Source organism: Telmatherina bonti, assembly GCF_933228915.1.
Source record: "Telmatherina bonti genome assembly, chromosome: 19".
NCBI lineage: Eukaryota > Metazoa > Chordata > Actinopteri > Atheriniformes > Telmatherinidae > Telmatherina > Telmatherina bonti.
In genome coordinates this window covers 27464799-27476713 of record NC_136617.1, presented here as the reverse complement: position 1 = coordinate 27476713, position 11915 = coordinate 27464799, and the positions used below count along the sequence as shown (strand labels likewise).

The window sequence follows — 11915 nt, the reverse complement described above, 5'->3', positions numbered from 1 at the left end:
TTAACATATTGATTAAGAAGTTGTTTTTAGGTGCAATTAGTTTGTCAGAAAGATTGTGTAAATTGTAGAGAAGAAACTTAACTTCTTTTATACCAAATGTATGATGTTAGAAATGACTGAGGTAAGTTTGTTCAGCAGTCTTTTAAATACTCTGCATCTGTTTGTTATTTTTAAACGACACCATTGCATGTTTTATGGTGTTACAAACCCCAGGTCGCCAGTGAAAAGGGGAAAAGGTTTGTAACATTAAACTCACAAATAAGTTCCTTTCAGAGTAAAAAAGGTTTTTATTTGCAGGCAACACTTTTGATGCCCATGACAAACAGGCAGGAAGAAGAAACAAAGGTTGTAACAGGCTTTGGGTCACACCCTGAACAACACTAAGGGTGACAAACCAACCACAACTAAACCACTGCTTTTAAAACAGCTTCCAAATCACCCCTACTGGGCTCACAAATACAAAGATCCGTACTACAGCACAAAACCACAGTCCCAGGCTGACAACCTAGCCAAAGTGAGGCAAACTGAGCCATCCACACTCAGCTGCCCTGAATGACTGCCAGCCTGCTCCTTAAATAGGGCTGACGAGCTGGCCCAGCTGAAGGTGATGATGATGAGGATCCTGGAAGGAGCAGTGCAGCCAGGTGTTGGTTGGAAACAAAGCCGTCAGCCAAGTCTAGTGGAGATCACAGTCAGATATGCACAAGCACTGGGACGTAACATATGGTCATTACATAATGATGTGTTTGACATTCTCAGATGTTGTACTTGCTGTTTCTGTCTGTTTCTTACCATGTCCAGAACACAGGAGAATGGGCTTCGCCTTGGAAGGTGAGTCAGATAACACTCAAAGCTCTGCTGTATGTGTTCTTTAAGCCATTTAACATCACTGGATAAGGGATGATTTCTTCTGGAGCAAAAGGCACTTTGTTGATTTTGCCCAGAAAGAAAATGCCGTGAAGCATCTGTTGAGAAAAAGCACACTTGAGGTCACATCAAAACGTTTTAAGTTAATTAGAGGATTATTAAAATAATTAAAAAAAAAAAAAAAATCTCATTTAACTCACCTCGTCCACCAGGTGTTTATTGCCAGGAGTTTCACTACACCGACCAACCATCTGGTCAATTAATTTCAGGGCGTTTGTTTGGAAGGGAGCTTGAGATTTAAGAAATTCTTCTCTTCTAAAGTAGAAACAGTAAAACCACATAAATCCTACAGACCTCAAACACATCATGGCGGTGACGTTTACACCTTTTCAGACTCCGCAGACTCACCTATTCTGATCATCATCCTACATGATCAGTCGTAGAAAAGAGACAAAGCAAAACGTTTCAAATCAACATTTCAGCATTAAAACTAAGATAGTAAAGCAAAGCAAATGAAAGATGAGAAATCTCGACTCACCCTTGCTGCCATGATTGCTGCTAAGAACGAAACTAAAAGCGCAGAAGGTTTTTGGAGACAACACCTTGAACAGTCATGTGTTTTACAGTAAACTGCTCCCAAACTAACATTCCTGATACATGAAATCACATTTCTGTCAGACAAAGCAAACAGACTCACAGGCCTCTCCAACAACATTTTCCAGTTCTCAGAGTACTTCAGGCTTTAACAGTTGACAGAAAGGCAGATTAAGAGGAGAATTGTGGGGTGTAAAAATTTCCATTCCACTCAAATTGGGCCATTTTCAGGAGAGACTTGAGTTCTTTTAAAACACAATCTTTAGCTCTCCTCCTGTCCTCTTCATTCAACAAGTTTGAGTTTACTGGATCTCTTACATGCTTTTCATTTTTGAGTAACTTGCTCACACTTTCCACTTCAGCACAGTTCCCATAGGCCCACACCTTTTTGCTCTCTGTCTGCAAGCCAAACAGATTTTTACATGATACACAAGGATCCATTGGTTGTCCATCATTGATCCTAAATGTCTGACATGTGACATTATCAGGTAGTGTCAAGGTTCCATCAAAGTATGGCTTCTTCTCTTTTTTAGGATAGTAAGTCATCACTGCATCAGCTACATAATCATCCCAGGTGCCACTGAAACAGGAAACACCTGCGCTACGTGACCCCACGCATAAGTCAAGTTATGTGTAAAGTCAGAGGGCATAAAGGTACCTCAGACTATGTAAGCCCTGGTTCTAAAACCACGAGTGCACATTTCACTGCACAACAGAAACTGTGGGACTTCTGTTTCCGTTCAGTAAAACTCATTTCAAGCTAAATTCTGCACATTTAATCTATGCAGTACATTCAGAATTAGTAATGATATACATCTACTTTAGTAAAGAAAACAAATATTACAGTTGCGATAAAAACTAATGACTACTAGTAGATGAAGTCTTTCTGCACTGTGTAGGAGAAAACTCACATGTAAGAACTGACACCCTCAGAGGCCTGAGATTACTTGTGTTATAGTGGCACTACACCAAAACAAAAGGTAAACTGCTTTAAAGTTGAATTCATGACAAACAGGTTGTTTCATCATGCAAAGTATATTTGGGGTTTTAAATTCACTGCAGCTGGTTTATTTTCGGGGTTTAGTGAAGAGGGGTCATTTTGGACCCTTAGGACAAAGTGTCCCGAATATTCAGACTTCACAAGGGTTCAACTCTGTTCACACAGTAATTCCCTCCATTCAGATGTGTGAACAACTCATGTGCACCTTCTAAGTTTAACAAGGCTCCACTTTTCTTATGTTCTCACTGCACAACGGTAAAGAGCAAATAAATCCGGAGACAGATGGAAAGAGAAGATACATAGAGTAGTTTGCAGTATATATGATTTAAAAATTTATTTTATTTTTAATCTTATTTTTATGGTTTTATTTGTTAGGTGTGCACACACAGGCATGTACAGTGAAGCGTTACTTCATATAGCAAAAAAAAAAAAAAAAAAAAAAAAATAGAAAAAAGAACAGCTCAGTGGGAACTGAACTGAAGTTCAGTGGGGGTTGGTAATCTTGCTCTTGCTTTTTGTTTTCACTCTGGGTGAAGCAAAGCCTTGTCCTTACAGTAGTCTATATACATTTTGTAATCATTAACAATAAGAAATATAGTTAGACCCCCTCAGTTCACTGTAAATCCTGACCAATCCAAAGGTCCGGATCGAAATGAAGCTGTTCATTTTCTTATAAAAAAAAAAAAAAGCCTTGGATCAGGCAAGGAGCAAAACCAAAGGGGGGAGGAGCCAAGACAGGGAGCTACTTTCAAATCTTGCTAGCTCCCCATCATTACCTAGGTTAAAGTCATTTTTGGCTAAAATCTGAGGTTTGGACTCACATTAGAAATACAACAGTGTATGAACAGCTCCAGTGTGACCATCTCCAGTGTAAAATTTTTTTAATTTTTTTTAAAACATTTTTTCATGTAAAATATTTTACATTTAATTTTTACTATTTTACAGATGTGTACAGTGACAGTTTTTATACACTCTATAAAAAAATTATACACCTGAATTTATATTAAAAGATTGCTGTATCACCTGCATTTTCATTACATTTACCACTCAAAATTTTGAACTTACTTTTGCATTAAATACAATGGAAAAGTGTCTTATTTATATATATATATATATATATATATATATATATATATATATATATATATATATATATATATATATATATATATATATATATATATATATATATGTACACACACACACACACACACAAAATTTATTTCTTCAATGAAAGGCACTGTATTGAATAACTGACTTATGTGCACTCAAAAGGGTCATTTTAAACATACCATCTCTGCATATACATGTAAACTGCTTTTAAATAACGGCGGCTACAGCAACCAATTATACATCACTATGCATGAAAGAGTTAATTTGAATTTTATTAGTCTCCAGTTTAAATATTTGTGCTAATTGTTTCTACATTAGTTTCAGTTTTGTTTTGTCAAATGCTTTATTTTTCTAATTCAGCCTGAAAAGTAAATATTTACTGTATTTTTTGTTCAGTCACAGCTTAACCTTTTTTTTTTTTTTTAAGTTTATCTGTTTTTGATGTTTCATCCTCACAAATGTAAAACATTTTAATCTAAACATGTCTTTTTTTTTTTTTTTTTTTAAATTAATTATTATTTGTCTTAAATTCATCTTAGTTTGGAGCAAATCGTAGGCGCTTTAGGTTTGGAGATGGTTGTTGATTAAAAAAAAAAAACAGTTTTTTTTACACTCTTAGTTTTAGACAGCTTCTTATTATGTTCTACAATTATTTTGTATCAAAAGTGTGATACATTTATGTATTCATTTTATTTTATTTTTTGTCATTTTCCAAACCACTTAGTCCAATTAAGAGTTGTGGGGAAGCTGCAGCCAATCCCAGCAACCTGGGTGAGGGGCTTACAGCTACTCAGACCAAATCAACAAAGGAGCAAATCTCCAACAATTTCATAACCACGTATGCAAATGTTGCATTTTATCTCTTTTGAACCAGTCTGTGATTATCAACACATGAATACAAGCATTACCAAGCTACTATCATGCATGCAGCGACAAGCAAAAAAATGCAGTGTAATTATTTATAATACCAAGTTGGCCTGGGTCTGAATAGCTTAGTTTTACTGCACTCCTCACCCAAGAAATACTCCCTTCTTCTTTCATGTGAGATTGAATGTTATCAACAAAATATCCCTTTAACTCGCAGCTTCCCCACATTCATCATGTTTTGCAGCTGTTGCATTCCCATACATAATCACTGTGACCTATATAAGAGAAGATGCAAGACACCCAGGTTTGTACCAAGCAGATTCAGGTATGACCTGATTTTTTTTTTTTTTTAAACAAGTGAAAGATGACTCCATATTGCAAATTGCACACATATAGTAGTAACATTAATATGATTTAGACACTTCTTTTTAAAGCCACTCAAAGTGCTTTACACTGAACAATAAATTCAATGCACAGTCACAAACTGGTGGTGGAAAACTACATGCACAACCACAGCTTCCCTCAGGCAGACCTATGGAAAAATAGCAGCCAACTGGCACAAACACCCTCTCTGACCACCACCAGTGGTACCGACACTGGAAGCAAACTGGGTAGAAGTGTTTTACCCAAAGATACAACAGTAGAATAACTGAGACATGGTGCAGTTTGAACCCGCACCCCTCCGGTTATCCACTCTAGAGCCACTGCTGCTTCTTGTAGCTGTATAAGGGCACATAAACACCAGGATAGTTTGAGGGACTCTGCTCGAAAACGTTTGGTTTCCTTTCAGTTTCTAACTGCACACAGTTTGGCCTGCCTCAGTTAACTGTGAAACTGAGGCAGGCCAAACTGTCTGAAAAGCAACTGCCAAATGACTGTAAAATAGAAAAAAATCCAATTGTTCAGGACCAAAATCAGCTTGTTCACCATGTTTATGTTTTTAGTCTAATGTAGTTTTGTCTTCATTCTGTTTTAGATCTTATTTTAGTGAGTATTTTATGATCTGCACCACACATTTGTTTCACGAAGTGTGCTTTAGAAATGGCAATAAAAGCTGTTCTGTAGTCTATTCTAGTTTTCATAAGACTTGGTCCAGTCTGACTAGCAAGAGACCCAGCAGACTATCCAGCCTGTCACTTCCGCTCCTTGGTTCACTAGATGGTTCCGTTTGCTTTCACACTGCAAGCAGACCTCCAGGTTTCAAGTGAACCAGAGTTTACTTCTTGGAGTGTGGAGGGGCGTTCACACTACCCCAAACAAACCATGATATCCGTGAAAGCAGACCAAGGTTTGTTTAAAGTGCACTGAATATCTCCTGTGTGAATGCTCCCTTAGCCCACATTAGGAAGAGCAGCGGCCCACAAATGTATACATAGTATACATACTAACAAGCTGTGAGGCACATTAGAAGCTACACACTACTGAATATCTTTAGCTTCCTCCTTTCTGCACAAATCGGCTCAGGACGTCGTCAGGGAGGGATTTGCCGTACTGCTGATGACACCTGGAGATGAGAGAGAGCAAGTTTATCATAAAGACATGCATACATCCGTTTTCTCTGACGACAGCTACAAGTGGTATTGTTGTGCTTGACTTCTGCTGCTTCTCTGAGATGAATAGCTACCCAAGTAAGACTCTGTTACATTCAGATGTCAAACAACATGGCACTGTGTGACTGTGACAAAAATACCTCCGTTTCTCTCTGCTGATTCTGAGATTCTCCAACAGCGTTGGCTTGTGTTTGTTCACCAGGGCAAGATGCTCCTCATCCAACTTCTTCCCCACAGGACCCTGCCTCACCTTCTCCCAGTCCTCATTGGTCTAAACATGACAGAAAAATAACAAAAATGACCATTTTCTCTTATGAAACTTCATTAATTATAAAGACATTGTATGTGCTCAGAAAACAACCCACCATATCTTTGAAGGCCTCCCCTCTGTAATAACTCTGGATCGCTGGGTAGGCGATCCCCTCCTGGTCAAGATGCGTCGGGCTGTGAGCCACCAAATGCAGCTCCTCCTCCTCATCGTAGCCGTAAATCTTTTCGTCCTCGGATGTCATCAGGAGAAGTTGCTCGCATGGGTACGGGGTGCCCTCCACGTAACCGATAACCTGCATCTTCACTGTCCTGGGAAGGTAGAACTTCCCACAACGGTCCACCAGAGACGGACAGTCGTTGTACATGGTGTCCTGCAGCTGTCCTATCGTCAGTGTAGCACCAACTGGACAATTCAGCTCAAACGTCTTACGTTTTCTTTTTGACACCATCTCTGACACCGAATCCAGGTACGGTTTACCTACAACATGACATACATCAGGGATACTCCATTCAGTCCTACAAGGGTAGCAGTCATTCAGGTTTTGTATGGGTTCCTGCTCCAACACACCTCACTCTAATTAAATGACCCCAACAGCCTATTAGTTTCAGCACAATGAGTCATTCACATGGGTCAGGTGTGTTGGAGCAGGGACACATACAAAACCTGAAGGACTGAGGCCCTCGGAGGACCGAATGGAGTATCCCTGATATACATAGAAAAAGGAAAATGCAAAATCTTTTTCTTTTAGGAGAGAGGAGCAGATGGGTGAAGCTCACCTGTTATTCCATTGCAGGGGAACGCAAACAATCCCAACATCCTAAAAGACACATATCTAAAGTTAATAAAAAGATTAAACTCTATTTTCATGTTTATTTATTTGCTCCTGTACATATTTGACAATGCTCCATGAAATCTCAATGGACAGTCATGTTGCTCTCCATCATGCAGATCATGTCTTTAACTTCCCGAAGCCGACTGCATCACTTTAATTGTGTTTGTGTTCAACAGCGATGAGCTTAAACATCAGCCGCCGTCTCCTAAAACTCTGCAGTCAGCAGTGGTGTTATCATCACTGAGGATTGTCAGCCGCAGGTCGTAAACGAACAGGATACTGTTTGCTTTGTCTTTGTTCTGAACTGCTGTGCCATTACACAGGAATGTCATCTGTAGTTACTTGTTTCATCCTGCTCCTCGTCGTCTCTTCTCCCTCGGGGGAATTTGGATCTTCAAATGAGTTGAACATCGTCCAGGTATCCAGGAGTTGCAAAACATCTTCACCTAGGTCATTCTTCATGTATCTACAACCTTGAAAATCCACATTTCCATGAATCCACTTCAGCAGAAAGATGTAACGTTCAGCTTGAAAATCCTTGTGATGGCATTTTTATTTTTTTTTCCTCTTCGAGTCCTACAGGCCTTACGCAATACTTGGCTGCAGCCGTTACCAGAAACGGCACAAAGAGATCTGAATTTATGAATCCGGTAAATCACATCAATGTCATTGCTAATCCGCCCCTTTTAACCAATTCAGGATCACATGAGGGGGTGTTTGGACCTCTCTTAGCTGGTCTTAGGCAAGAGGTGGGGTACACAATGATAGAAAGAACTGTTGGTTTCTTAAATGAATATATACACACAAAACATTATTAGAGAAATTTTCATGTGAATATATTAAAAAAACATGCATATGTATGTACACACACATTTTAACAGTCCGTCTATGTAAGGCTGCACATTGTACTTCCTAGATTCAGTTGTGTGCTATGTGCGTGTGCATGCATGTGTTGTTCAACAACGCCCTGGCTTGTGGTAGGAAGTGCTCGAGAACAGGGTGTAGCTCGTACAACCCGCACACAAACTGAAAACTGCAAGTGGTCACAGCGTGGAGAAATGCACCATCTTGACTCAGATCACACAAACTGAAGTGCAAATGAAAAGTCCCATCTTGAACAACGTGAAAACTGGCAGATTCCACAAACTCTCTGGGTGACTTGTCGAAGTGGAAATTCCATCCATTCATTTTCTTCTGCCCATCTGAGGTTCACAGGTTCCTCTGACATTTGATTTTCTTGACATTTTTCTCCATTATGATACTCTTCTGCTTCTCTTTTGGGATTTCATGTATTCCCAAGAGCCATTTGCAGAATAATCTGAAACTTATTTCCATACGGGTGTAGCTGGAAAACTTCCAAAGCAAATGTAGCCGGCAGATTTGCAAATGAAATGCACGAACGTCTCAAATGACTGAAGAAACAAATGACTTCTTTGGTTTCAAACTTGTTTGGATATTTACATGAACTCAAAACAGTCGACATTGAAAACAGAAAATTTGAATTTCAGATTCAAAATAGAAAAAAACTACAGTCCCATTTTTCCAAATAATGAATGGAAAGCAGCATGAGTTCATTTCTTTCAATGTGAAGGAACAATAGTTCTGCTCCAGGCTCACCGCACCCCATTTCCACAGCCAAACCCAGTCCCCGCATGGAGTAATCTCTTTTCATCTACTTCTATCTGTGAGTTAATTTTTATAACTTTCCAAATCTCCACCACCCAGAGGACCTGAAGGGACTGGCATTGAGCCAGGTGTTTGAGAACCCAGGTACCAAACACCTGTGTTGGCACAGACTGGTTCTGGAGTCATAGTTCTTCATTATTTGGCTTTTTAATATATATATAATACCAGTCAAAATGTTTAGACACACTTGCCAAATACAGGCAAGTTTGTCCAAGCGTTTGACTGGTATTGTAAAAACTTTTTCACAAATGCCACCAATCCATCTTGTCTCAATTGGATTATTGGTCACAACTGCCATTTGTGGGTCAGTCTCATCAAGTCTTCATGCTGTAGGTCAGGGATCCCCCAACCTGGTCCTCGAGGACCGGTGTCCTGCAGGTTTTCCAAGTGTCCCTGCTGGAACATACCTGACTCAGACATTGACAAGCTCTGCAAATGTCTACTAAATACACATTGATTTGAATCAGGTGTGGTGCAGCGAGGACACTTGGAAAACCTATAAGACAACGGCCCTCGAGGACCAGGGCTGGGGATCCCTGCTATACGTGAAGGCATGCATTAGCAGGTCGAATGGTTACCATGGAGAAAGAAGAGTTACAAAATTAAACTAAATGTTGCAAATGAAGCGTTTAACAACACTTAATATTACAAAAGACATACAATTCTACAAGACAGATGTGTAGTGCCATGAGTGAAGGTATTAAAAAAATTACAAACCAAGTAGCCTACTGCAATTTCTGATGTTTAAATAAGATTTTGTGTCACATTCAACCAAATTGATCAAACTGATATTCTTTCCACGAGTAACCTTTTACAGTTGTTGTTGTTGTAAAAATTTATGAAATATCAAAAGCAACTAACCTCAAAAACAAAACAAAACAAAAAAAAAAAACCACCCAGGCTTTGAGATACACAGACAAATTCCCCAACACCTTCATTAACCTACTGGGTGGTGGCAGATGACTAAGATATGAAACTCTAAGCATGAAATGAAAGCATGTGCATTACGCAAAACAACAAAAGGAAACAAGAACAGGTCATGCTGCATAAAACTGGTACTTACATGTTACTCTGATCAGACTTGTCCATTCTAGCTTTCTGTAACCAACATTAAAAAAAAAGAAGTGAATAAACTGTCTTAAAACATGCTCAATCTGACCGACTGCAATGTTGACAGCGGAACACTGATGAACCACAGCACGTTCTTTTTTTTTCCTATTATATTAACAAGGACAGAAAGCCAATAAATAAATACATAAATAAATAATATTTAAATATTAAAATACCCACATAAAACGTAGTTTAAAAAAAGAGAGACATCTTGTAAAATTTTCTTGAGGTAACAGAAATGTTGGTACTAAACAATCACTTAGAACTTCTAATTAAAGAAAGAAATAAGTTATACTTATGTAAGTTGTTTATTTAAGTAGTCTACAACCCAAATACATTACATTCTGAATTTCTTTTCAGTGGTGACTTTTCACGAAGTGTTGCCTCAATCGTTTGTATTACGTGTCTCATCACTGACCTTTCGTTGACTTCTTTTCCGGGTTTTTCCGCCTTTGTTCTGTCGTGAAAAAATAATAATAAAAAAACATGTTTAATGTTGTAATCACGATAAGCATTGTATTGTATTGTTATTACTATTACCGACACAAGAAACACACAAACTCATAAGCTGTTAACTAAAATGTTAGTAAATTAAGGTTTTGAGACCAACGCCGAAGTTAAAACCGAAACAACGTAGTTAAAAATATTTTTCTTAAAAACATTCAATCATTACTAGTTATTAAATAAAAAATAAATTTAACAAAGCTAGTTACCATAGCTGTATAGTTTATCCCTCGCTGTCTTTGGGAAAAAACTGAAGATTTCCGCAGTGTCGTTGTCTGATAATTTCCACTTACGCCACTCCTATGTCGCTGTTGCCTTCACGGACTGACAAAGTGTTGTAATCAGCAAGACTATGTTTGAATCTGTGACGTGTGCTGGTAAGGAGAATTCCCCTCCAAGTTTTATGCTGATTTCCATTGAGAAATATTTTTCTTATTAGAATTCATTCTACAGAGCTTGATATGTTCCAGTCTGAAGGAGGGGGGAAATTATTTTTTGGCAGTTTAGGGAGGAATCGATAAATATTTTACCTACATTTTATAAAGTCCGCAAATGCAACAACACGTTTTGACGCGGAAGTTTATAGGCATTTTTATTGGAGAAGGCAGCCCGGTACAAGGTCGAATTGACACTGTATGAAGATGACTTAATCAATAGGCTAATATTTACACATAATTTATATTTAGTTTCTTAATAAATAATTTCGAGTCGTCTTTTAGAACATAGACATCATTTATACATAGACGCCGCATTATATCACGCTGCCTATACGAGCTGACGTCTCATCGCGCCGCCTTCTTGGATGGGTCTCCCATGCGCCTCCAATGCATTTATTTGTAAGGTATAGGCCCAATCACAACAATAACTTCACGAATTTTTACTTGATTTTACTCACAGTTTGGTTTGTTACAAAGATCAGAGATGTTGTTATGATACAGATCACAACAAAACATTAAAAACAACGTGCTTTTATGCTAAAATATTTTTATAATGCTATTTAAGACATAAGGTAGCTTTTATATAAATAAATAAATAAATGTATAAATGAATTTGATACTAACATGTTTGATTGTTTAATGATGCATTTGGATTTATCTGTCTATTTTTATCTGGTCAAATAAATTATTATTCAACCTTGTGAAATGTAATTCCACACAATCTGCCTTCAATATTTTGCCGTTATTGCAACAAAATACGGGAATAGTTCTGGCTTTCTCCTGACTACGGTTGATTCTTTATTCTATTTGAATTGATTAATTTATCAATATAGAGATGCAGTTGTACAAATTCTGAAAATAAAGTATTGTATCAAAACTATGTAATTCAGAAGTTACCCAGAAAAACACTTGAAGAAGGTAAACTTCCGCCAAGGCCTTTAAAAAGCTTCTGGATCTAAACAGTGATCTGGATCACCACCAAAATTAAATCAGTTCTTTCTTTTCACGTTTCCAACAAGTTCTTAAAATGTCATGAAAATCTGTCCATAACATTTTAAGTTATCTTGAACACAAATAGACAAAC

General features: G+C 37.9%; 1 protein-coding gene across 2 annotated transcripts; it reads right to left on the bottom strand.

Moving 5' to 3' along the window:
- Positions 1–255: 255 nt before the first annotated feature.
- LOC306769686 (uncharacterized protein) lies at positions 256–10705 on the bottom strand. 2 transcript variants are annotated; one of them, XR_013771706.1, is made up of 10 exons: positions 10604–10705; positions 10309–10347; positions 9844–9878; positions 7039–7079; positions 6357–6739; positions 6132–6262; positions 5861–5945; positions 1068–1182; positions 793–965; positions 256–676 (listed from the first exon to the last, which is right to left on the bottom strand). XR_013771706.1 is itself a non-coding variant. In XM_079258376.1 (7 exons), exons 1-7 carry the CDS (start codon positions 10604–10606, stop codon positions 5873–5875), a joined length of 705 nt encoding a protein of 234 aa, XP_079114502.1. In that variant the 5' UTR covers positions 10607–10705; the 3' UTR covers positions 3667–5872. The 2 variants fall into 2 exon arrangements, 1 of the variants encoding a protein (XP_079114502.1); XM_079258376.1 differs by lacking the exons at positions 256–676; positions 793–965; positions 1068–1182 and having other exon boundaries at positions 3667–5945.
- Positions 10706–11915: the final 1210 nt, after the last annotated feature.